This window comes from Saccopteryx bilineata, chromosome 2, assembly GCF_036850765.1.
Source record: "Saccopteryx bilineata isolate mSacBil1 chromosome 2, mSacBil1_pri_phased_curated, whole genome shotgun sequence".
NCBI classification, from domain to species: domain Eukaryota; kingdom Metazoa; phylum Chordata; class Mammalia; order Chiroptera; family Emballonuridae; genus Saccopteryx; species Saccopteryx bilineata.
The window spans coordinates 288729805-288757428 of record NC_089491.1 but is presented as its reverse complement, the minus strand read 5'-3'; the positions used below and the strand labels follow the sequence as shown (position 1 = coordinate 288757428).

Here is a 27624-nt window from a genome sequence, read left to right as displayed (position 1 = left end):
TCATTGATTGCGTTCTCACATGTGCCTTGACCGCGGGCCTTCAGCAGACCGAGTAACCCCCTGCTGGAGCCAGCGACCTTGGGTCCAAGCTGGTGAGCTCTTTGCTCAAGCCAGATGAGCCCGCGCTCAAGCCGGCGACCTCGGGGTCTCGAACCTGGGTCCTTCCGCATCCCAGTCCGACGCTCCATCCACTGCGCCACCGCCTGGTCAGGCTCAAAAGACTATTTTAAATAGCAAAGAAAAGAGAAAACAGACAAACAAAAAGCCGAGAAAGCTAAAGAAGAAAACTCCACAAATACCTTTATGATCTGGGCCAGAGATACGCTCTCTTGCTGAGCAAGCGAAATGCCTCTGACTCTTTCTATGTCTGTCAGTTGGCGCACAGACTCCTCAATGGCACTCAGGTAGCTGAGTTCAGCTGCCATGCGATGCTGGAGGCCGGCAGGAGAAAAGCGCTTAGAACCTGGAGAGCGTAACAGTTGTCAAAGCCAGAAACAAAGACAGTGACTTACGAGTACAATGTACTTTAATAGTTACTGCTTTTGTGTGTGTGTTTGGGGGTGTGTGTATACACATGTGTGGGTGTGAACATATATATATAATATATATATATATTATATATATATGCATGCGCCTATACCACTTAGGAGTACATACACGGTACACTTTTCAGTGTGTTTTTGCTAAAGCTGGCAAGATGGGAAAAATCACCACTACTCAATCTGTCATGCTTCTCAGTATCTATTTTCTTGCACAGTTTGTTTAATACTTCAAAGAGTAATCACATCCATTTGAAAAAACATCTCTTTATGATTAAATTGAAGAAAATTTTTTAAAGAATTGACTTTATATTTAAAATGACAAGTGCACGGGCAACTTGCCTGGTGTTGAAGTCATCTCTGTGGCCGCTCTGCCGGCAGCCGGGCTCTCTTCAGGAAGAGGGGCGTTGGGCCTATATCCCGTGATGGGTGGAGGCATTATAACCGAGGACTTAGATCTTTCTAATGACGTTCCTGGAAGGTCAAACGGCAACAATTTCTGGGAACTTGGAGACAGGGGAGAAGTTGGAGTTTTCTGAGATCTTCCCTTGTCTGATGAAACACTAGAAGATTTGTTTCAAATAAACATTAGAGAAGGGAAAACTACTTCAGGAACCAGCTCAATGATTCATAAGATCATGCACTACTTTCTTTATTGACATCAGCTTTGAATAGCTGTGATTCAGGCATTTATTCATTCAACCTAGTCGCTGTGCTGAATGAACTACTCTAAGTGCTCCCCTTATTGTCACAGATACAGTGGTAAACAAGCTCAGGGCAAACCCTGCCTAAAATAAGATGGAAAAGGAATCTCTGGATGAAACTGCCGTCAACTCTTTCCTCTTCTACAATGTAAATGCACCACAAATTATCATTGCAGTATGAGGCAAAATCCTCTAAAATATTACATAGCAATGAAATTGCAGCCATATATAAAAGGTAAGATCAGTCTGTTATTTTAAAAATCCCTTAATATGTCTCTGAACGAGAAAAAATATAATTTTGTATTAAAAATTAAAAAATGACAAAAACTACTCTGCTAGTCCTTTTAACTCAAAAGGAAAAAAGAAAGAGTTTAAGCAAGCTCCATAATGTAAGAGTGAGATTTCAAAAATCTGCTGGAGCAGGGGTTGGGAACCTATGGCTCACGAGCCAGATGTGGCTCTTTTGATGGCTGTATCTGGTTTGCAGACAAATCTTTAATAAAAAAAATAATGTTAAAAATATAAAACATTCTCATGTATTACAATCCATTCATTTCCTACTGCTCATGTTCATGGTTGCAGGTGGCTGGAGCCAATCACAGCTGTCCTCTGGGACAACACCAAATTTTTATTGGATAGTGTGTAATGTACAGGGGTCGTTGTATGGCTCTCACGGAATTACATTTTAAAATATGTGGCGTTCATGGCTCTGTCAGCCAAAAGGGTTCCCGACCCGTGTGCTGGAGTCATCCAATAAGTTGAGCAGGAGAAAAAAGTTCAAAGGAAGAAATAAACAATGAGTCCAAAAGAATGCTAAGTAGTTCTGTTGAAAGAGTAAAAGAACACACTTGAGAAACAAAATATACAAAGGAAATGGGAGAGCCTTGTGATAACCTAGTGAAAACACTTCAAATAAAGTTAAGCTCTTAAAGTGGATCTGTGGGGTAACTGTGAGCTGCCAATGTTCCCCAAGGAAAGTCACTGCTTGGTCGAAAGGTTGAATCAAGAAAACTGTGGCAATGGCTTTCAGAATAGAAATGTGGGTTATGCTAGAGGCAGAGAATTCCTGAAAGAGATGTTGTTAATAGTTTAGAGAGATGGCCATACTCTAAAATATAGATAGAGACTGGAGTTATGAACAAAACAACAATCTCTATTCATGAAATACAGAAATTTATTAGTTTCTCTGAACATCAATGATATTGTAATTTTAATTCAAATAAACTGCAGTATAAAATAAGCATTACTAACCTCATAGAATGCCCAGAAAGATCTTCCAAAGTGCTATCAGTGTCAAGAGTGTGCTCATAATCTTTGACAGAAAGTTTGATACTGGTCTCAGATTTCTTCCCTGGGTGAGAGCCACGTTCTGAGTCAGAGTGCACTTTTTCCCCATCAAGAAGTGAACTCTGAGCATTTCCAGAGAGTGAATCTAGCCCTGTAAAAAGTAAATTTCTTATAAAGCTGACTCCCAACAGAAGCTATTGAAAGGTAACTGATACCTAGATTTCAGTAAAAAAATAAGCCCAGAACAGATTATTTAAAAATTGACTTATCTTTAAAATTTGTTTTTCAAATGTAAAATAAAGTTCACCCTTTTGGTTACATTTCAGGAAAATGAGTATCTTCCATTAACATCCCTTATTTGCTATTAAAAAATAGATGGTTCTTGCCTGACCAGGTGGTGGCACAGTGGATAGAGCCTCGGACTGGGACGCAGAGGACCCAGGTTCGAAACCCCAAGGTCGCCAGCTTGAGCGTGGGCTCATATGGTTTGAGCAAGACTCACCACCTTGAGCCCAAGGTCACTGGCTGAGCAAGGGGTCACTCGGTTTGCTGTAGTCCCCTGGTCAAGGCACATATAAAGAAGCAATCAATGAATAACTAAGGTGCCGCAACAAAGAATAAATGCTTCTCACCTCTCCCTTCCTGTCTGTCTGTCCCTATCTGTCCCTCTCTCTGTCTCTCTCCATCTCTGTCACAAAAAAAGATGGTTCTTAAATTAAATGATTAAACCTGACAAGTATAGAGTATTAGTTTATGCTTATGAGAAAGTAAACAGAAAGGAGAAGTTTTTCAAGGATAAAACCTAAGGCTGGAAAAAATGGCATCCACTGCCAACTGGACTATACAATCCTTTTGGAAAACTATATGGCAAGAACTTACACAGCCACATTTATAAATATGTTCATATTCTCTGACTCAGAACAATCTCACCTACAGGAGAATCATAAAGAGATTATTGACACCAACAAACAAAAATTACTGCATGCTATTCAATTAACTTTATAGAATTTTTAAAAGTCCAACCTGCATTTGCAATGGAAGAGTTAGTTCTAACTCTAAATTACATATATAACAGTAACTTAAACATTTAAATAGCACTTTGGGATTAAAAATATACCCCATATGTACAGTGTGTCCGTAAAGTCATGGTGCACATTTGACCAGTCACAGGAAAACAACAAAAGACGACAGAAATGTGAAATCTGCACCAAATAAAAGGAAAACTCTCCCAGTTTCATACCTATTCAGTGTAGTTCGATGTGGGCTCACGCACAGATTTTTTAGGGCTCCTTAGTTAGCTATCCCGTATAGTCTCTACAGCCTCTGATGGCCTACCACTGACTGATGGCCTACCAGAATGGGGTTTCTCCACCAAACTGAAGGTTTCCTTCAACTACTTATCCCACCGAGTAATGTTATTCCTATGTGGTGTTGCTTCATTATAAACGCGCCGATATGCACGTTGCACTTTGGTCACAGATTCAAATTTAGCAAGCCACAAAACACACTGAACTTTCCTCTGTACTGTCCACATCTCGACTGGCATGGCCATGGACTGCTCCGCTGTATACACAATGTTATGTCATCATCTGCACATGCGCACATGCTGCCACATCATCCTATAGAAACTGGGAGGGTTTTCCTTTTATTTGGTGCAGATTTCACATTTCAATCGTCTTTTGTTGCTTTGCTGTGACCAGTCAAAAGTGCACCATGACTTTACGGACACACTGTATATTACCTTATTGCCCTTAAACATCTTATGAAGTAGGTAGCATATGTTCATTTAATGGTGAAGTAACTAGAGATCTAAGAGGCTACTTGATTAAGGATACATGGTCAACATAAGAAATAGGACATAAACCCAGGCCTCATGACTCTACATCTAGTGCATCACTCACTTTGATGATATGTTTCAACAGCAGCATCGAGAAATATTTATGTTAAAAGAAGCACAGCCTGACCAGGCGGTGGCACAGTGAATAGAGAGTTGGACTGGGACACGGAGGTCACAGGCTTGAATGCAGACTCATCTGGTTTGAGCAAGGTTCACCAGCTTGAGCCCAAGGTTGCTGGCTTGAGCAAAGGGTCACTCGCTCTGCTGTAGCCCCCCCCCGTCAAGGAAGCAATCAATGAACAACTAAAGTGCCGCAACAAAGAACTGATGCTTCTCATCTCTCTCCCTTCCTGTCTGTTCCTATCTGTCCCTCTCTCTGTCTCTGTCACTAAAAAATAAAAATAAATAAAAAATAAAAAGAAGCAGAATAAAAACCATCCTGTGAGTTTAAGAGGCCTTTGCCTCATTTCTGTATCTTTCCACCTCCAATGCAACACAGCCAAGAGCGGAATGGCAGGGTCTGAGGGATACTCAATCCGCTCAATCACTAAAAAAAATACTTAAGAGTGCCCAAAGGGCCAGCGACTGTGCTAAGTACACATACTATCTGTTAATTTCATGAAAGCTTCAAAATTACAATATGAAACATCTGCTATCATCTTTACTGTAAAGAAAATTTGAGTATTATATATAATGACTCAGAAATGTACATATATAAAAAAAGCTGTAAACAATATGATTTTATTTCTTTTAAAAATAAAATATATGTGTGTGTGTTTTTAGGTACATATTGGGAAAAAAAGATACCAAGTGCTAACAGTAATTATCTCTGAGCAGAGGGTTCAATGGGGACCTATGTTTCTTATATGCTTGTTTATTGACAAGCCTTAATGACTGCAAATGTACTCCTTTTGTATATAAAGCAAAAGATTATGCTTAATACACAAAAAGATTACCTCAAAAGGTAATACTATAACAATAAATGTGAAAGCTAATTACATTGCATCAAGAAATTTACCTAATTGCTTATGGAATAAAATCATAACTTTAGATCACTACCACAAAATCACTGGTAAGAAAAAAAGTCACCAGATAGAATTCCACTTACATTCTGTCTTGTTCGTTTTTCCTTTCCTTCCTTTAGAAGAAGTAGATGAATGAGATGATGCAGCAGAATGGGCCCCTGATGAATGCTGGGAGGTAACGTCCACAGAGGAAAGATCATAGGCAGACTTCCTACTAGAATGGTCCTCCTTCATGCCCAAACTGCCACCACCAATACTGTCAAAGAATAACAGTGGCCAAAGAAAGCAATAACAAGTCTTAAAACGCAGCTAAAAGTATAGATATTTTAAATCTATTTAATCACAAGGAGAATGTAACTTTACTCTCTACTCAAAGATGCCTTCCAGCTTTCTTTTTTGTTTTCCTACTACCATAAGCCTGGATTCTTTCCTCTAACTCAATTTATTACTGAGAAAATGAGGGAGTTGTTTCCTGAAGTGAAATCAATAAAAAATGAATAATTCACCTGACCAGGTGGTGGTGCAATGGATAGAGCGTCCAACTGGGATGTGGAGGACCAAGGTTCGAAACCCCAAGGTCGCTGGCTTGAGTGCAGGCTCATCTGGTTTGAGCAAGGCTCACCAGCTAGAGCCCAAGGTCACTGGCTTGAGCAAGGGGTCAGCTGATCTGCTAGAGGCCCCCTCACCCCGTCAAGGCACATATGAGAAAACAATCAATGAACAACTAAGATGCCACAACGAAGAATTGATGCCTCTCATCTCTCTCCCTTCCTGTGTGTCTGTCCTTATCTGTCCCTCTCTCTATCTCTGTCACATAAAAAAAAAACACACACAAAAAAACCAATCCAAACGTGAGAGAAAAATATACTAGATTGGATACTAGAAAATGTGGCCTCAATTTCCACTCATTCACATCTATAATTTAATATATAATCATTATTTTCCTTCTGATAATCTTACAGGGAGTAATTTAATAATTCCACTTCAACCTAGAAATAAAATATAATAAATCATATTGACTGGTGATATTAAATGTCACAATTAAATCCTTACAAGTTTTTATTTTAAAATTTAATTTTTTATAACTCAAAATTTAAAACTATACTTTTCCAGATATAATATTAATAATACTTATTTTCATTAGTCCAACTAAATATAACTATCTTTAAAGGATCATCTAATAATTTTATGTGGATTACAATTTGTAATTTTTGAAGAAAATTACATGGAATGTACATAATTACAAATTACTTTATATAGTAACAAAATTTAGGGAAGAAATGCTCTCTGGCAAAGCCTGATTCAGTTACTGTATGCTTTTGTACAAATAACTTAATCTCAATCAGTGCTTCAGTTCCTGAAGTTGGAATGGTAACAATAAAACTAATCACATCAGGCTATAATACAGGTAAAGGCCCCTCAGTCCTCTCAGTAACTTGCACATAAGTGTTCCATGAATATTAATATTATAATAGTTATTCCTCCAAATTTTGCAAAATTGTAGATGTTATCCAAATTATTAAGAAAAAATTTACTGATTACTTGGGATCATGAAGTCAAGGATCTATCTCATCATCCTTGACTTGAAAGGAAAATACAGAAAACTATTTCTTTTCTTTTTATTAAGTGAGAGGCACGGAGGCAGAGAGACAGGCTCCCACATGTGCCCTAAATGGGATCCACCTGGCAAAGCCCTAGTGGGCAATGCTCTGCCCATCACTGCTCTGTTGCTCAACAACCGAGCTATTTTAGCACCTGAGGTGAGACCATGGAGCCATCTTTAGCACCTGGGCCCAACTTGCTTGAACCATTTGAGCCATGGCTGCAGAAGAGAAAGAGAGAGAGAGAGAAGGGGAGGGGAGAAGGTGTGGAGAAGCAGATGGTAGCCTCTCCTGTGTACCCTGACCAGGAATCGAACCTGGGACTTCCACACACCAGGCCAACGCTCTACCACTGAGCCAGCGGCCAGGGCCAGAAAACCATTTCTTAATCTTCTTACATTAGTGTACCATGGGATAGTTTCCTAACACGATTGTCTACTGGGAACTCAGATTAATTTAACAATTTATATTCTGCTTACTGAGTGCCAGCCCTTGTTCTATGTACTTTGTATTTAATTGAATCTTAATAACACTCTATGAGATAGGTACCATTATTCTTTTCCATTTCACAGAGAAGAAAACTGAGGCACAAGGAAGTCAAGCAATAAACCTAAAGACAAACAACTACTAATTAGGAGAGCCAGGACTTAAATCCAGGCAGGCTGAATCCACAGCTTGAGTTCTTAATAACTACTTTGTTATACAATCTCATCATATATCTTTAAACAAGCAAAATTTGACTAATATTCATGCCACAGTTCTCATTTGTACATTTTTCTCACTCTTCAAATTTTATTCCACATTGTCAACATATCCTCACCTAGGTTCAAGAGATGATTTTTTTTCTTTCAAAGTCCCACTCCCTGGAGAGGAGACAAAATCATCTTCATAGGAAACACTGCTCAGAGGGGTTGTGTTGGCATTCAAAGGCCGTGATGCTGATGTTCCTCTTTCCAACTTGTCTTCGATCTCTGTCAAAAGTGGTAATTCAAAAGAAAAGTGTTTTAAAACACAAATAAAAGTACCACAAGCAAAGCAGTCCACAACATGGGGATTAACAACACAGATTTAAGGACATTTTAGTTTGCTTTTAATAGTGCTTCCTTTCTATTTATCTTTCTATCTAACAATTTATTTTTAATTTTTAATTAATTTCCAAGCATACATGAAAGTAAAGACTAGCATATTAAAACCAATGTATCCACCACCCAACTTCAACAATTATAAATACAAGATCAACCTAGTTTCAATTAAACTTCCTATTCTCCCCATCTTTCATTCCCCTTACAGATAACTTTGAACCAAATTGCAGATAACATATCATTTCAACTGTAAATATTTCAGTATAATTATAAAATCTTAATGAAAATTTAACAGAAGGATTTAAGAACCAACCCAAACTGGGGTTTTTTTAGGTAAGAGGAGGGGAGATAGTGAGGCAGACTCCCGCATGTACCTCAACTGGGATCCACCTGGCAACCCTATCTGGGTCCAATGCTCAAGTACTGAGCTATTTTTAGTGCTTAAGGCTGGTGCATTCAAAAGGAGCTATCCTTAGCACCCAGGGTCATGCTCAAACCAAATGATCCACTGGCTGCAGGAGGGGAAGAGGGGAAAAAAGAGGGAAAAGGAGGGAAGGAGAAGTAGATGGTCACTTCTCTGTGTGCCCTGACCAAGAATCAAACTCAGGACATTCATACACGGGGCCAATGCTCTCTATCCACTGAGTCACCGGCCAGGGCCACACCTAAACTTCTTATGAAAAAAAATAAGGGTGTTGATTTAAAGGCACTGTGCTTTCATCAAATGAACTTTAAAATCTGAAAAATTTTAAAAGTACCAGCTATAGAAATGTGTTATACCAAAGCATATATAAGTCTACATAAGATCAGAAGCTAAATAGGAATTCTGGGAAAACACAATGTGTGACCCAATTAAGCTCAAAATGAATAGATGAACTCAGTTTATTTGTCAAATAAGTTGCTCACCATGTAAAATAGTAAATAAAAAAAACACAGTAAGTCTCAGTTAAGTCTCAGTCAGCCTCATACTATAACCTGAAATTCTAAGGTATGTTAGCAAAAGATGGGTAGAATCCACCTACGGCAGGAAAAACAAAGGGATTTGAAGAAACTGAGTCCATCAAAGAAAAGAAAAGCTGTGTTGCAGAATCTCAGGGATAGGAGGGGAACTTTAGAAGTTATTGTTTCAGGAACCAAATGTGAAGCTACATTACTAATCAAGGTCTGTTTTTAACATTAGTTTGGCAAACAGTAATAGATTTGTTTTCATATTAGAAATGATACTATAGTTGCCCTTCTTAATTCTTGATCACCAAATTCTTAATAATTCACTATATATTCTTTTTTTTTTCACTATATATTCTTAATAAGTCACTATATTAAGTCACATACTATTTAAATCTCTCTCTAAGGTCAGAAAGCCTAGTATATACTTGACACATACAAATCCTGAACACCACCTATCAATTTCTCTAAATTAGACCAAAATTTCTGTAACTATCAATCAACTATCATTTTATGACAATAAAAACAAAATAATAAAAATTTAAAGATTAAATTACCATCCTCTAATTGAAGCTTGCAGATATGGTAATTTCAATTTAGACAATGTTTCTATTACCCTCATAATAACAATAAAATTTTTACTTTATTATCTTTATAGAGTTTGAAATAATGTATCTTAAGATTACATTTATTACAAGGCTTACTTATATTTCTCACCTTTTCCATATAACTGATATGATTTTGTAAAAATATTAATAACACTATGTGGACTTCCCTTTGCCAATTCTTCCCATGGTCCTTTGCTTTGTGTACCACCTATGTGCCCCAAAAGTGGCAAGAATTTTTCAGCTTCCTTCTGAAACTCTTTGATGGGTTCATAAGCATTTCTGTCACCAGCACAAAATTCCTTTTCTTTTAACATTTCTGCTATCTTCAGAGGGGGTCGTCCATCTCGGCCTCCCTCTTCTTCAGAGAAACTGCCCTCGCTGAGAAGAAGTCCTTCACTGACTGAGTCTATGCTAGAACCAAGAGATCGTTTGGCTTTGTTTTGAGAACAAGCCTGCAAATCAGAGCTAGAAGAGTCAGTCTGCCTCTTACATAATTGTGCCAGCAGCCCTTCTGGTTTGGGACCAGGGGATCTCATTCTGAAGCTTGATATGGCATTATGAGGTCTTATCATCTCAGGAAGCTTTTTAAACTCACTAAGATTGCCTACACCAGGAAGCTCATCATCAAAAGTTGCATGAGACACACAGGTTCCCAGCATCTTTTGAATTCGGGCAGAGAAAACATCTTCAGTATCCTCTTTCACAGGTGGACTTATAGCCTTAATCCAAGGTCCATCTTCTTGGGGTGTCTGCTGCACATCATACTCAGGGTTCCATACTGACCCATAATTAATGTGAACCCCAGCTAATTTCTTGGCTTCACTTTCAATCCTGCTGGACAAAGAAGCAGCTGTTGCTTTCAAGGCCTCAATGCGATCCAGTTTACTCTTATATTGGCTGGCACTGGGTTTTAACAAGGCATCTGGATGAGCAGCTGGTGAGGTCAGATATGGTTGAGGTGTAAAAGTTAATGGCCCTGAAGCCATATTATGGTTTTTCCTGGTTGGTAAAATAGATTCAAAATCCTTATGCAAAAATCCTGCGTGCTCTAGACTCAAGAGATGGGAAAGTAAATTTCCAGCTGTTCCAACAAGAGGCTGTGGCTGCGAATGGTGACCTTGGTGACCTCGTGGGCTCAGTCTGTCAGGCTGCATCCACGTAGGTTCTGTCAAGTCCTTTCTGCAAATGAAAGTCACAACGTTAGTTAACACAGCAACTCATAACTGAGCCACCATTTTTTTAAGTTTTGTTTTTTTCTGATTATTAAAGTAATGCACACTCACTGTAAAAATAGAAAGGACAGGTAAAAGAATAAATAAAATAAAGATTATTCATAGCTACACAATAACAGAGGTACTATTAATATTTCATTTAGAATTATATCTTCCCAAATGTTCTTCTATGTAGATGGTGTGTTTAGGGCTATTTTCGCAAAAATGATATCTTAGCAAACGAATTGCTTTGCAAACTGCTTTCTTCAACTAAGACATTTATGCTATTAATTAAAGAGAAGGTATTATTATCTTTAAAACTTTTTGGACAAAATTCTTTGTTTTCATTTTTTATCTTTTTAAATTTTGTTTTAAGTGAGAGGAGGGGAGATAGTGAGACAGACTCCTGCATGCGCCCTGCAACTCCCGCATCCACCCGGCAACCTGTTCCATGTTCCAATTAACCAAGCTATCCTCAGCTTCTGAGGCTGACGCTGGGACCAAGAGAGCTACCCTTAGAGCCAGGGGCCATGCTCGAACTAATAGAGCCCCTGGCTGTGGGAGGGGAAGAGAGAGAGAAGAGGGAAAGAGAAGAGGGAGAAAGAAGGGGGAGAGAGAAGGGGAGAGGGAAGGGGGAGAGAAAAAGGGGAGAGAGAAGGAGGGGAAGAGGGAAGGAAGAGGAGCAGATGGTCATTTCTCTTGTGTGCTCTGATGGAGAATGGAACCCAGAACATCTATACGCCGGCTGACACTCTAGCCACTGAGCCAACCAACCAGGGTCAATTTATGTTTAAAATCTGAAATGTATTGACAACCTTAAACAAATCCTATGAAACATTTCACTTACTGAGAGATAGTGTATAGAGTGGGTAAAAGTATAGGCCTCTGGAATCAGACTGCCTAAGTTCAAATCCATCTCTACCACTAACATTTTGATTTTTGAGAGTTAATTAAATTCTAGGTCTTAATTACGTTTTCCATAAAACAGAAATAATAGTGCCTAAATCAAAAAATTTTATAAGGATTAAATAAGATAACACGTGCAAGTGTAACACTTAGATCAGTACTTAGCACCTAACAAGTACTCAGTAACCATTAACTATTTTATCAGTTTTACTAGAGGGGGAGAACCATCTGCATTACCCAAATTTGGAATGCGGAATTAAGCCAAATTCTGCATTCAAAGACGACTGTCAAAATCTTTCTAAAATGGTTCAAGTATTGTTCATAACCATATAATCTCAAAATCATTTTACCTTGCCTGCACAAATAGTTTTTTATTTATTTCAAACAATATATTACAGCAAAAACTTTTTTTTTTTTTTTACAAAAATTTAAGGTAAAATTGTACTCAACCACCAGTCTAATATTAAATCAAAACCTTCCTAATCCTTATTCATGGGTTCACATGCATCTCCAAATACAACTTTTGAGAAAATAAATATACCGGTATGGAGTCACATGAAAAATTTTAAATAGTAGTAGATACAGAAGTGCCTTTTGAAAATTATTCACTAGAAATACTTTAAAATACTAATTTCACTGTGATTCATTCATCTAACCAACTTTTACTGTGTGTTTAGTTCAAAGCAAGAATGCTTCCAACTGTGGTGAATCCCAGGAAAAACTGACATTTACCCTGGGTATTAAGACAGGTAAAAGCTGAGCAATGGCATAGGAGATTCAGTATGTATAGGTGCAATCATTCTTTTTTGTTTTGTTTTGTTTGTTTTTTTTTGTTTTGGGTTTTTTTTGTATTTTTCTGAAGCTGGAAACAGGGAGAGACAGTCAGACAGACTCCCGCATGCGCCTGACCGGGATCCACCCGGCACGCCCACTAGGGGCGACGCTCTGCCCCTCCAGGGACCGCTCTGCCGCGACCAGAGCCACTCTAGCGCCTGGGGCAGAGGCCAAGGAGCCATCCCCAGCGCCCGGGCCATCTTTGCTCCAATGGAGCCTCGGCTGCGGGAGGGGAAGAGAGAGACAGAGAGGAAGGAGGGGGGGGGGTGGAGAAGCAAATGGGCGCTTCTCCTATGTGCCCTGGCCGGGAATCAAACCCGGGTCCCCCGCACGCCAGGCCGACGCTCTACCGCTGAGCCAACCGGCCAGGGCCATAGGTGCAATCATTCTTAAGCAGTGGTCCCCAACCTTTTTGGGGCCACAGACCGGTTTAATGTCAGAAAATATTTTCAGGGATCGGCCTTTAGGGTGGGATGGATAAATGTATCGTGTGACCGAGACAAGCATCAAGAGTTGAGTCTTCTCATGGACCTGGGTTTTAAAGAGCATTTTATGAATTTGACTCCAATGGCAAGAGAAGTGAAGGCAAAAATTAATGAATGGGACTACATCAGACTAAGAAGTTTTTGCTCAGCGAAGGAAACTGATAACAAAATAAACAGAAAGCCAACTAAATGGGAAATGATATTTTCAAACAACAGCTCAGATAAGGGCCTAATATCCAAAATATACAAAGAACTCATAAAACTCAACAACAAACAAACAAACAATCCAATAAAAAAATGGGAAGAGGATATGAATAGACACTTCTCCCAGGAAGAAATACAAATGGCCAACAGATATATGAAAAGATGCTCATCTTCTTTAGCTATTAGAGAAATGCAAATCAAAACGGCAATGAGATACCACCTCACACCTGTTCGATTAGCTGTTATTAGCAAGTCAGGTAATAGCAAATGTTGGAGAGGCTGTGGAGAAAAAGGAACCCTCATACACTGTTGGTGGGAATGTAAAGTAGTACAACCATTATGGAAGAAAGTATGGTGGTTCCTCAAAAAACTGAAAATAGAACTACCTTATGACCCAGCAATCCCTCTACTGGGTATATATCCCCAAAACTCAGAAACATTGATACGTAAAGACACATGCAGCCCCATGTTTATTGCAGCATTGTTCACAGTGGCCAGGACATGGAAACAACCAAAAAGCCCATCAATAGATGACTGGATAAAGAAGATGTGGCACATATACACTATGGAATACTACTCAGCCATAAGAAATGATGACATCGGAACATTTACAGCAAAATGGTGGGATCTTGATAACATGATACGAAGCAAAATAAGTAAATCAGAAAAAAACAGGAACTGTATTATTCCATACGTAGGTGGGACATAGTACTGAAACTAAGAGACATTGATAAGAGTGTGGTGGTTACAGGGGGGAGGGGGGAATGGGAGAGGGATAGGGGGTGGGAGGGGCACAAAGAAAACAAGATAGAAGGTGACAGAGGACAATCTGACTTTGGGTGGTGGGTATGCAACATAATTGAACGACAAGATAACCTGGACTTGTTATCTTTGAATATATGTATCCTGATTTATTGATGTCACCCCATTAAAAAAATAAAATTATAAAATAAAAAAAAATAAAAAAATAAAAAAAAAAAAAAGAAAGAAAAGTGATCACACACATACACACTCTAATTAAAGTCTACTCTGAACCTAACACCTCTCAGCACCTCCATTATTACTTCTCTGGTCCTAAGCACCATATTGAGCATGCACTATTACAGTAGCCTTCTAACTGGCTGCCAATCTCTTCATAGCAGTCAGAGAGATCTTCAGATGTAAATCAGATCAGGTCAAGCTCCTACTGAAATCCTCCAGTGACTTTCTTTCACATTTCTCATTTGTAAAATAAATTTAAGTACACACTTACTGTGGTTCTAAAAAATGGAATGTGATAAGTACTTGTTATATAGTAAGCACTCAATAAATGTTCACTGCTATCATTAAAAAAAAAAAAAAAAAAAGAGTTGAGTCTTAGATGGATGTAACAGAGGGAATCTGGTCATTTTTTAAAAATAAAACATCGTGGCCCTGGCCAGTTAGCTCAGTGGTATAGAGCGTCGGCCTGGCATGCAGGAGTCCTGGGTTCGATTCCTGGCCAGGGCACACAGGAGAAGTGCCCATCTGCTTCTCCTCCCCTCCCCTTCTCCTTCCTCTCTGTCTCTCTCTTCCCCTTCCGCAGCTAAGGCTCCATTGGAGCAAAGTTGGCCTGGGCGCTGAGGATGGCTCCATGGCCTCTGCCTCAGGCACTACAATGGCCCTGGTTGCAACAGAGCAACGCCCCAGATGGGCAGAGCATCGCCCCCTGGTGGGCATGCTGGGTGGATCTCGGTTAGGCACATGCGGGAGTCTGACTGCTTCCCCGTTTCCAACTTCAAAAAAATACAAAAAACAACAACAAAAAAAAAACATCGTTCAGACTTAAATATAAATAAAACGGAAATAATGTAAGTTATTTATTCTTTCTCTGCGGACCGGTACCAAATGGCCCACGGACCGGTACCAGTACCGGTCTGCAGCCCAGGGGTTGGGGGCCAGTGTTCTTAAGTATCCATCAGGAGATAGGAACCAATTTATAAATAAACCTCTTGCTCACATAGGTCAATCAACAAAATAAACTGAGTATAGACCAGTATATGAAATTTCATGGAAAGAAAGACCCTTAATCATCTTTTCTTCTCCCCTTTTTACCTTGCAAGAGGCTGTGGAGGTTCTGACAGAGACATGTCACTGCTGGAAGATGCACTTGGGGGACGTTCCTGCACTTTGTTTTCTTTGTCAGATTCTCCCGATGGCTGATACCCTGGTTTGGTCTAGGAGAAAAGGACATCTGGTTTATCTGATTCCCATCACAAAGATATTTTCAGAGAATACATGAGACAAATAGTAAGTCATTTCACCATTACAAAGATCATGAAATATATAGCCTTTTTTCTGAGAAATGAAATTAATTCAAACTTATTTTGTCCTAAAAACAGCCATTACAATTAACAATGAAATTACACCTGAAATTCAACAAGAGCACTTACTATCAACTGTGTAACTTGGAGGATGTAAGTCCTTCTAAACCTGAGTTTTTCACTGGGTATGTATAAATACTAGTAGTATACCTACATCTTCTCAGGGTTGTGAAAATTTACCAAAGTTTAAGTGTGTAAAACCTTAGAACAGTATGTAGCTCATGGTATGCACTTAATGTTACTCTTATTATTTTAAAAAAACATTGCAATACTCATAAAATTATCATAGTGTACAAGGATATTCTCTAATTTCAGCACAGATCACAAAAACTAGGCTTTTCATTATCATAATCCAACTTCATTTGCTCAGGAACACAATGAAAACGAGGCAGGGATGTAACAGCAATGATGAGATGAAAAGAGTTTAGCAGAAGAGAAACAGTAAAACTGAGTCTTGTGTTCAATATTTATCAAATAACTTCATACACAATAAATTTCCATCATTATTACAAATACTGTCTGAGGATTTCACTGATCTGAATCTTTGAAATGGTTCATAATTTTTAAACAATAAATAAACTTTTCCTAACCATAAATTACTTTCCTTTGTATTTCTGCCACTATTACCTGTGTTTCCTGCATAACATGTTGAGGAGTCGGCTCTTCAAGCAAGGTCTTTTGTAGCAATTTGGTGTAAGTTTCCTGCAGTCGCCTGGTGGCTGATGGCTCTGGAGGAGGAGCATTTTTTACTTTAGTGAAGGCTTCTTTCTGTTTCCGGTACAGCTCCTGTAATCGTTTGTTCTTCTGCTCAGTGGCCTCCTTTTGAGCCTTCTTCTCTTCATTTTGCTTCCTCTTCCTCTCCTCCTGCTGCCTAACGATGTACTGTCGTACCTCATCTGTGTCGTAGTGGCGCTTTTTAGAAATAACAGGGGGGTCTTCGTTAGCTGTTACTTTGTCAGGTTTTCTCTTCACCGGGCTATGGCTCCTTGGAGCTGGTCCTGGTGCCGACGACTTCTGAGTCTGTAATTCTCCTGCCTCTTGCCTTGTGGCCTGCCCTGCGGAATCCAGCTGGAGATCATCCAGAATTCCACGGATCTCAACAGGTAAAAAGTCCTTGTTCAAGGCAGTCTTTTCCTCCTGTTTATCATCTGGAAGAGATGGAGCTAATTTCTTTATATTGTTTTCAGACCAAGCTCTACTTCTCGAATGATCTGAGTTTCTTGGGAGATGTCTATGTGAAACATCCAACCTGGGATCAGATTCTGCTCTTCCAATATGACCCCCTGAAAAAAATGAACTGTTAATCATGCATTAAAATTCTGTACTCCTCCCTATAATTTACTGTATTTAGGAGAAAATTACAAAATTTCACTTTATCTTAAATTCTAATTCAAATATTGTATAAAATTTTCTAAAGATATTATAGAAGGAGACAAAAACATGTAGCAATAGGAGAATTTCTATATTCTGAAATACTCTACTTACTTGACATTTGGAAAAAAATGCATCTTTATATTTCTGAAATAAGGATATTATTGTTGATGTCAATATTTAACTACTAACAGAGAGTTACTATTCCTCTCTCATCTGTTTATTTAATATTACTCTCCCTCCCAAACCCCCTAAAGTTTGATTTTTTTAAAAAATGGTAAGCTGCCACAACTCTCCAATGATTGACAGAAAAAATTAATCATTTTTTCATACAAAAACAATCATTTTATCATCTGGACATTTGTTGGTGTAGCTTAATTTTATACTGCGAATGCACGTGAGTTCACGTAGAAGCTAAATGAAAGTGAAGAGGAAGAAGCAAATACTAATTATACATTGACTTTTATCTACTAAATTTTAGTTGCAATTGCATTCCTCACTGATTCCATTCCAAAAATTTAAATTAAGACAAATTTTGCTGCTGAAAAGGATACCTGGCCTGTAGGTATTTATATTTCATGCCCCAAAATTTTTCATGTTCATGAAAAACTAGTTATTGCAAGTAGCATTCAAGACATTTCAAAAAGAGAAACGTAATGGAGAGTTATGGATTGAGAGTTGTGGATCCCAGATCAAACTCTGCCACCCATACATGTACCCAATTCCCTCAGCTGCTAAATAACAAATTCAACTTTGTGGATGTGTGTCTGTGTGTTGATGTATGTGTGTATAGGGATGAGAGACTGAATTTGATTCCTTAAGGTTCCTAAAAGTCGAATATTTGATTAAGTGATGCTGTGCTATTCATGATGACAGCTAAATGCAATTAACATAATATAAACAGAACTGTTAATAAAGTTCATCAAAACACCTCTGTGCAGTCATTATCCATAGACAAGCCCAACAGAACATGTCTTTTGTTTTTAGCTACTTTCACAATTATACATATAAACCAAAGTCATAAAGACTTCCTTCCTAAAAGAATATTTTCATGCTAAGCACTTACACGAGCAACTTGTACTTGTTTTTCTCAATTTTGATTATTGAGATACTTTAATAATTTGATTTTTTACCTGATTTAATAGTTCTTTCTCTCCCACCTCTGTCACTTGATGCTGCTCTTCGCTCTCTCTGCTCCACTTTGGGCGCAGGCCCCAGAATCTTCTTTACTAATTTTTGTCCGTCTCGCCAAGCAGACGTACTTATCAGATGACTGCTACCTACAATACATATACATGTACTGCATTAAATTTAAAATTTGAGCCTGACCTGTGGTGGCGCAGTGGATAAAGCGTCGACCTGGAAATGCTGAGGTTGCCAGTTCGAAACCCTGGGCTTGCCTGGTCTAGGCACATATGGGAGTTGATGCTTCCAGCTCCTCCCCCCTTCTCTCTCTCTCTGTCTCTCTCCTCTCTCTCTCTCTGTCTTTCCCTTTCCTCTCTAAAATGAATAAATAAAAAATTTAAAAAAAAAAAAAAAAACCAAAAAAAAAAAAAATTTAAAATTTGAATTTGAGCTCTAATATGTATATCTACTCATACAGATTTTCTAATAATCTTATACTTATGCCAAAGTCAAGAGATTTACAATCTACTTATATTTTTAACTCAAGTCTCCAAAATCAATAAACAGTTTGTTTAAATCCTGATCTACCCAAACACCTCAAATAAGTGTAAAATGCTTTGTAAGTTCAGTATCAAATATTAATAACTAATACCTCAAAAACTAGGCCACTGAATCCAACAATTTTGGCACAGAACAAAAGTATGCCTTAACTATAATTAGTGTCTGGTTTCTCAACCCCAGCATAGTTATCTTTTGAAGAAACAAATGATTTACTCTAAGCACAGGGAAAAAAAATTTAGTAAATACATAATATATGACAGTTACCGGGGATTACCTTTGAGGAAGTGGTATTACAAGGAATTTCATGTTAAGATTTATAGATATATGCCAAAACTACACACTTTTTTATGCATAAAATAATGACATTCAAAAAACAAATGCCATCAACATTTTAATTGCCCTAATTATAAAAGTTCATAAAAATAAAAGAATGTGTTCCATTAAATATAGCTGTTTGCCAGGAGAAACTATTTTCAGATTCTAAAAAAATTAGACCATCATCTCAAAATAGACAGTAACTTAAAAAAAAAACAAATGACATAGAAGACTGTTTATAAAAAAGAAACCATAAAAATAAACATGAAATATGTATTTAAATGCAAAGCAATATAAGAAATGGAATAAAAATAATAAAGTAGTACTTTAAAGCTAATTAAACTAGAAAAATAGATTTTTACACCCACCCCTAGCCAATACTGGTAAAGTTATAATACGTCATTCTACTTATGCAGTGTTTTTGGAAATATATATAAAAATAAAAACATAGCATTATGTGTCAGGGACCCTAAATGTGCTCATTCACCTAGCTCAAATAATCCAAGTAATAGCATTGTATCTAACAGAATACAAAAGAAAAAAAAATAAATGAAAACATTTACTGTATCATTGGTTTATGTTAGAAGTAACATAAATAATGAAGAATGGTAAATGGTTAACTAAACTGTTTCTACCAGATAGAGCACTGTGTGACTATTTTAAGCCAAAATTTCCATAAGAAGTAACAGAAATGTTCTGTGGAAAGTTTCTAAGAGAAAAAGATAAAATATACAATGATTATAATCATGTGCTATTATGATTTTAAAACTACTCTAAGAAAGTACACAAATATAGTACTTTATTTAAGTAAGTAGTGGTTTTTTGTGTGTTCTATTTTTCAAGCTTCTTGTGATGTTTTTTAATTGTATTTGTAATAAAAGACATTACCATTAGAGTGCCTTTAAAAAGTGATTTTAATTTAAAAGTTTAAATTCAAGTATAGTTTCAATGCATTATAAAAAACAAATTATAAATGTGTGCTGTTTATTTTAGAAAAGAAATATTTTTGTATCTGGTTTTTAACTGTAAACAGTCTATCTAAAATATTTAAAAGGTTTGAAGTCTATTGCTCAATCTATTTATAAAATGCTTTATGTTCTTAAGCAAAATGAGAACAGGCTTCTCTTCAATTTCAGCTTAATTTTCTGAATCAAAAGCAAGCAACCATGAATATACTGGGCAGTTATTTATAAATGTTGGCTTTTGAATATGGTGGGTGGTTAATTCTAACTTCTGCCTTTCTGGAATAGTCTCATGTTGTCATTGGCAGAAAAAGAGAACTTTCACTATAGATAAACTATGAATACAGCTTCTGCACATTTAATGACTCTGTCTCGGTCACTGCCCCAGTGCACACATGGAAATTAGCCTACCACAAAACTGGACAAGTACAATCCAAGATCAGTGTTCAAAATTTATAGTGATCCCATTCATTTCTAATCATGCTCCCAAACAGTATTACACAGTAGCTCATGAAAAATAATGTCTTGTCCTTTTAATGTAAGAATTAGTTTAGTGACCAGATAATTCATGCTTCTATAATATTTTATCTTCTACTTGTATCCAGTGAGGGTCATTCTCTTCTGACAGACAGAATTAACAATGTGTGTCACAGAATATGTTATTTGCCACTCTATTGATTAGTCTATAACCAGAAAAACAAGTGCCTAGTCAAAACCAGTGCCCATCACTCTTGCTCTTCGTTCCCCTAGACCTTGTACATCCCCTCCTGAACATTCATTTTACTGTATTCTAACTATGTAGGTATCTGCTGTCTTCCTGACAAGAATATACGCTCCAGGAGAGCAGGGGCCATGTGCACTCTTGCTTACCACTGTACTGCCAAAGCTAAGGACAGCGCAATGCCTCACATATGGCCAGTGCTCAAAAATACTGCATAATGAATGAATGTATGAATAATTGATTAAAAATGTCTCCAAACTGAAAGTGACAAGTTCCCAACTTTCTCCACTCTCTTGGCTCAAATTACTCACTGACATGAATATGACACACTAAATAGCGATTTTCAGTAGAGCCAGAAATAATAATTACTATTATTAATAGAATCATTCCTAATATTTAATAGAATCATTCCTAATATTCCTAATAGAATCATTCCTAATCATGTGCCAGGTATGATATTGAGTGCTTTTAGATATTATTTTAGTTCTCACAACAACCCTGTGAGAAGTACTACTGCCTTCCCATTTTATGTATGGGGAAAACGAAAGGCACTAAAATCAATTCATTTACCAAAGGAACAGAGCCAAGTTATAAATCGGAGCAATGTGGATCGAGCCGGAACTGTTGATCACTATGGAACTAGGGGATTCTCTTTTTCTCCAGTCTTGTTCTATTCATAGTTCAGCCTGATCACTAGATGCACAGACACCCATACTATCCTAGTGACTGTCACAAGCAATCCCTTTGTATACAAAAGATCACTGGCTCTGGCTGGTTAGCTCCGTCAGTTAAGAGCGTCATTCTGAAACAACAAGCTTGTGGATTTGACCCCCGCTCAGGGCACACATGGAAAGCAACCAAAGTATGCACAAATAAGTGGAACAACAAATGAATGCTTCCCTTACCCCTCCCCTCTCTCTCCCTTCCTCTGTCTCTCTAAAAATCAATAAAGCCTGACTGGGCGGTGGCGCAGTGGATAGAGCGTCGGACTGGGATGCGGAAGACCCAGGTTCGAGACCCTGAGGTCTCCAGCTTGAGCGCGGGCTCATCTGCTTTGAGCAAGGCTCACCAGCTTGGACCCAAGGTCGCTGGCTCGAGCAAGGGGTTACTTGGTCTGCTGAAGGCCCACAGTCAAGGCACATATGAGAAAGCAATCAATGAACAATTAAAGTGTTGCAACGCGCAATGAAAAACTAATGATTGATGCTTCTCATCTCTCCGTTCCTGTCTGTCTATCCCTCTCTCTGACTCTCTCTCTGCCTCTGTTAAAAAAAAAAAAAAAAAAAAAAAAAAAATTAAGCCCTGGCCGGATAGCTTGGTTGGTTAGAGCATTGTTCTGGAGTGTGAAGGTTGCTGGTTTGATTCCTCAATCAGGGTACATATAGGAGCAGTTCAATGTTTCTGTCTCTGTCCCCCTGACTCTCTCTCTCCAAAAAAAAAAAAAAAAGTTCACTACATAAAAATCACTATCTTTAATCTGACTTATTTCCATTAAAAAGGATAGGAAAAAATTGGGGGGGGATGATAGATGTATTTAGTATTATGGTGAACATGTGACTTCATGGGTACATATATTTATGAAAACTTATCAAACTATACATTCTAAACATATAGCTTATGCTATATCAATTAAACATACCTACACAAAATGATATGTAAACTGTATTCCATTTTTATTTATTATTATTCCCCCCCCCCCCGGAAGCTGGAAACGGGAGGCAGTCAGACAGACTCCCCCATGCACCGGACTGGGATCTACCCGGCATGCCCACCAGGGGGCGATGCTCTGCCCATCTTGGGGCGTCGCTTTGCCGCAATCAGAGCCATTCTAACACCTGAGGTAGAGGCCACAGAGCCATCCTCAGCGCCCGGGCAAACTCTGCTCCAGTGGAGCCTTGGCTGCAGGAGGGGAAGAGAGAGACAGAGAGGAAGGAGAGGGGGAGCGGTGGAGAATCAGATGGGTGCTTCTCCTGTGTACCCTGGCCGGGAATCAAACCCGGGACTCCTGCACGCCAGGCCGACACTCTACCACTGAGCCAACCGGACAGGGCCTGTCTTCCATTTTTACATGTGCGAAACAATGAGAACATCTGGCTTACAAACATTTATTTCCACACAGATGCCATTTCAGTAATACCTAACTTGAAGAGGTACATGATACTGAGAAAACTAACCTGTTTTGCATTCTGGACTTGAAAACTGTGCTACCTTTTGGACTTTTCGTACTGGCTTGACCACTTTCTTCTCCTTACTTTTTTCAGCAGGTTTTTCTTTCACAGAGATATCATCTGAAAAGCAGAAACATTTACAGGAAATACTACAATGATTCTTGCCCATCCATTCATCCTCCCCACAGCTGGAAAAATCATTATAAAATGTACAATTCAGGTAGGGAAAAAGAAACCTTCACTGTGGCTATTTCTGTGACCCACAAGCTACCAATGCCAACTCCTCTTATAGACAGGTCTCAAGTTTACCACCACTACTCCACTGTTAGCTTCCTATTCTTTGTGTTTTTTCCAGAAACACTTGAGAAATTTAACTTGTTTTCACAAACTGCAAGAAACTGCAACAGTAATGGTTTCCAACCCAGGGTCCATATAGCATTTATACAGTCTCAGAAGTAAGCACTTTCTCAGATTCCAATCTCATTTAAAACTTCCTACTTAACTGAGATATTCACGAACTTCTAGAATAAAACTTCATAAAATACTCAATATAATAACTCTTTTATGGTTATGCTAGTGAAACATATCAAGATACATCACATATAATTTACTACTTATTAATTTTTTCAGTTCTAATCTGGGAATATATACAGGGGTGGACAAAAGTAGGTTTAAATAATACAAATAATACAATTAATAAATAATATAGAAATAAACTATTTTGTGTACTTATAACTATAAACCCATTTTTACCTATTCTTGTGTGTATTCGTGTGTATATGTGCATATAAAAATTAACCTCCATTACAGATCTAAATAAATATACTTTAAAATACATATAGAACTTTGCATTCTGGGAAAAGTGGAAATACATATGAGTCAAAGGCCCTAAGGCAGGAGCATACCTAGTGTCTAAGAAACAGCAGGAGGCCAGTGTGCATGAAACAAAGAGAAAAAGCTGTAATAACTAGGATCACAGACATAACTGAGGGCCAGATCATGTAGGGCTTAAAAGCTCACTGCAAGAACTTCAGGATTTACTCAAGAACGATAGAAGTTTTTGGAAGATTGTGAGCAAAGAAGTGATATAATCTCAATTAAATTTGAACAAGCTTACTCTAACAGCTGTGATGAGAATAGACTCAGATGAAAGGCAGAAGCAGGGAGACCAGTTAGAAGGCTACTGCAGTAATCCAGGCAAGAGACTGACGGTGGCTTGAACCTAGATGGTAGTGACAGAGGCAGGTCAAGTGGTTTTATTTTAGATATAGTTCAGACAATACTAGATATAAGGTATGAGGGAAATATGGGGGTCAAGGGGCCTGAACATTTAGAAGAATAGTATTACCTAAGATGGAGAGACTACCAGAGAGGAGTAGGTTTAAGGGGTGTTCAGTAACCCCATTTAGTTAGTTAACTCCATTTTGGACATATTAAGCTTAAGAAATCTATTATGCATCCAAAGGGAGATGTGGAATTAGCAGCTGATATTCTAACTTTGAAACAGTCTGAGTTCAGAAGAGAAGTTTGAACCAAAGGCATAAATTTGGGGATCATCATCAACAATAAATATTTAAAGCTCTGTGACTAGATGAACTTGTCTTGTGTATATGCAGATAAAGAAAGAGGTTTTTTTAAAAAGGAAAGGGTGGGAAAGGAAGGAAGACAAACCAAGTACCGAGAATGGATATGCCAATGTTCAGAGATCAGGGAGTTGATTAGGAAAAACACTGAAAAGGAGCAACTAGACTTAGGAGAACCAACCACTTATGGTTTTCTAAACGTCAAGTGAAGAGTTTCAAAGAGTTTTAATCATGTCCAACATTGCTGAGAGATCAAGATGACAAACCGGAATTATAAACACTGAATTTACCAACATGGAAGTCACTGATGACCTTGGTGACAGCAGTTCACAGAGAAATAGGAGCAAAAACCTAACAGAAAGGATCCAAGAATAAAAAGGAGACAAATTGGACAAAATGAGTATAAGGCAACTTTTTGAAGTTCTGTTATAAAGAGAGATAAACAGGGCAGTAGTTAAAGAGAGTAGGGCCCAAAGAGGGGTGCTTTTATTTATTTATTTTTACACAGAGACAGAGAAAGAGTCAGAGAGAGGGATAGATAGGGACAGACAGACAGGAACGGAGAGAGATGAGAAGCATCAATTATCAGTTTTTCGTTGCAACACCTTTGTTGTTCATTGAATGCTTTCTCATATGTGCCTTGACCGTGGGCCTTCAACAGACCGAATAACCCCTTGCTCGAGCCAGCGACCTTGGGTCAAAGCTGGTGAGCTTTGCTCAAGCCAGAAGAGCCTGCGCTCAAGCTAGCGACCTTGGGGTCTCAAACCTGGGTCCTCTGCATCCCAGTCCAATGCTCTATCCACTGCACCACCACCTGATCAGGCGAGGGGTGCTTTCATGATGGCTGAGATAGTAGCATGTTATCAAATAGTAAATATGTTGACAGGCATGACCTTGTAGAGAGAGAAAACTTGACGATGTAAAAGAAAGGAGGCCCTGACTAGGTTGCTCAGTGGATAGAATGTCATCCCAGTGTGCTGAGACTGTGGGTTTGATCCTTGGTCAGGGCCCATATGAAAAGCAACCAGTGAGTGCACAACTAAATGGAATAACTAAGTGGAACATTGAGTTCACGCTTCTCTCTCTTTCTCTCTCTTTCTCCCCCTTTCCTTCCCACCTTCTTTCTCAAATGAATGAAGAATTTTTTTTAAAAAAGGAAAGGAAGGTAGGAAGGAAAGAAGGATGGACACAGGGCTTAAGTTATGTCCTTAAATACACAAGAGCAAATTTGTGTATGGGTTGGTCTTAGCCAGAAGCACAGAGTTCATCTGCCTTAATAAGAGTGTACAGACAAGCTTGTTTAAGAGTTCTCTGACACACAGCATTCTACCTGTCCATAATGATACTGTCCTATGAGATATACTGCTATTACCCCTACTTTACAGATGAGAAAACCAAGGAAGAAAGAAAGGTTCTGTAACACAGAGAACATACACAACTACTAAGTGGCAGAGCCCAAACTTGAACCCTTCTAAGCTGATTCCGAAGTCTTTGCTCCTATTTATTACATTCTGCGTCTTCACAGGAGAAAAAAAGTTTCTGAATACATGCTCCAATAGTAGGGAAACTAGACAGAACACTTAATGCTACACAATTTATTAGAAGAATCTCTTTGGGAGCTTACTAGAAAAATCTCAGGCTTTACAGTCAGAGTCAGCTTTGCACTTTGGCTTCAATTCTTTTTTTTTTTTTTAATAAATTTTTATTAATGTTAATGGGATGACATTAATAAATCAGGGTACATATATTCAAAGAAAACATGTCTAGGTTATCTTGTCATTAAATTATGTTGCATACCCCTCGCCCATAGTCAGATTGTCCTCTGTCACCTTCTATTGGCTTCAATTCTTAACTGCTCTATGCAACCTTGGGAGAATTACCCTTTGAGCCTCTATTTCCACAGCTGTAAACAATACAGAATACTAAGTACCCAGCATCTTATCCAAAATCATACTAGCTGTTCAATACATAGTAACATTACGAGTACAGCCTTCCTATTTCCCTCTTCTCTCTTCTGATCTTCCAGAAGTTCCTCATATTTCCAATTCTCCAGCATTATTCCCTTCCCTTTCTTTCTGCATTTTGCCTTCATGTTAGTATCTTCTAATCTGCTGCCTGCCAAATTGCTGAATCTTTCAAAGATCTCAGAGTTCTTAGATCTCAGAGATCTCAACTAAACTTTACTAGACTGCTGTATTTTCTTCAAATCAGACAAGCTCTACTCTGGAAGTCCCTCAGTTTAAAAATAGCCTTGTTTCTGTCTCATCAGCCATGTCTGCTAATTTTAACCCTGGAACAGAGCCTAGAGACTAAGAGAGCCTTATGACTAAAACCACCATTACGTTAGCACACCATGTAGTTAGGAAAGGGAAATATTGTTAGCTTGGTGATCATTTTATGTAAAAGCATTCTAAGTTGACAGCATGCATGATAAAACACTCAAAATCCTAGAAAGCTCCACTCTTACCTGCAAAGTGAATTGCTAAGTCTTGGTAGAGTTCTCTGCTCATGTTTTGGAAGTCAGCCTCTTGCCACACTCTGCCATCAGGTGTCCGAATCTTGGTCTCTGAAGGATTGAAGCCTAATACATATCAACAGTACAGAACATTCGTCAAACTTGCTTTATATGTTTTGTTTGCTATACTCTTTATTTTAATGAGATAATTAACATACTATAAAATTCACTCTTTTAAAGTGTACAACTCAGTGATCTGTAGTATATTTCCAAAGTTATACAACTATTACCATCTAATTCTAGAGCATTTCATCTCCCAGAAAAAAACCCTGTACACATTAGCAGTCATGCCCCACAGTACTGTTTTTCCCTGGGAACTGCTAATCTACTTTCTTTATGGATTTGCTCATTCTGGACATTTTCTATCAATAGAATCATACAGTATGTGGCCTTTTGTGTCTGGCTTCTTCATTTAGCATAATGTTTTCAATATTCATCCACTGTACAACATATATCAAAGTTTTAGTCCTTTTTATTATTGGATGATATTCCATTATGTGGCCATACTGACATTTATTATCTATTCATCAGCTGATGGACATTTGGGGTGCTTCTGTTTTTTGGCTATTATTAATAATGTTGCTCTGAACATTCGTGTACAAGTTTTTGTGCGGACATATGTTTCCAATTCCCTTAGTTACTAGTAGTGGAATAGTCGGGTCATACGATGATTCTATGTTTAACTTTTTGAGG

General features: G+C 38.2%; 1 protein-coding gene across 12 annotated transcripts in view; it reads right to left on the bottom strand.

Annotated features, from left to right (window-relative positions):
- The window catches only part of CEP350 (centrosomal protein 350), a 127901-nt gene that overhangs the window by 61792 nt on the left and 38485 nt on the right, over window positions 1-27624 (bottom strand). For 10 of the 12 annotated variants that reach the window (XM_066261261.1, XM_066261264.1, XM_066261260.1 and 7 more), the window contains 11 exons: window positions 26884-26997; window positions 22840-22953; window positions 18115-18261; window positions 16238-16893; window positions 15342-15463; window positions 9738-10807; window positions 7814-7964; window positions 5476-5648; window positions 2495-2681; window positions 882-1102; window positions 300-463 (listed from right to left, as the gene is read on the bottom strand). In XM_066261261.1, the coding sequence (XP_066117358.1) occupies window positions 300-463; window positions 882-1102; window positions 2495-2681; window positions 5476-5648; window positions 7814-7964; window positions 9738-10807; window positions 15342-15463; window positions 16238-16893; window positions 18115-18261; window positions 22840-22953; window positions 26884-26997 (3119 nt within the window). The remainder of the gene's footprint in view (window positions 1-299; window positions 464-881; window positions 1103-2494; window positions 2682-5475; window positions 5649-7813; window positions 7965-9737; window positions 10808-15341; window positions 15464-16237; window positions 16894-18114; window positions 18262-22839; window positions 22954-26883; window positions 26998-27624) is intronic. The other 2 variants (XM_066261270.1, XM_066261267.1) reach the window with 2 other exon arrangements.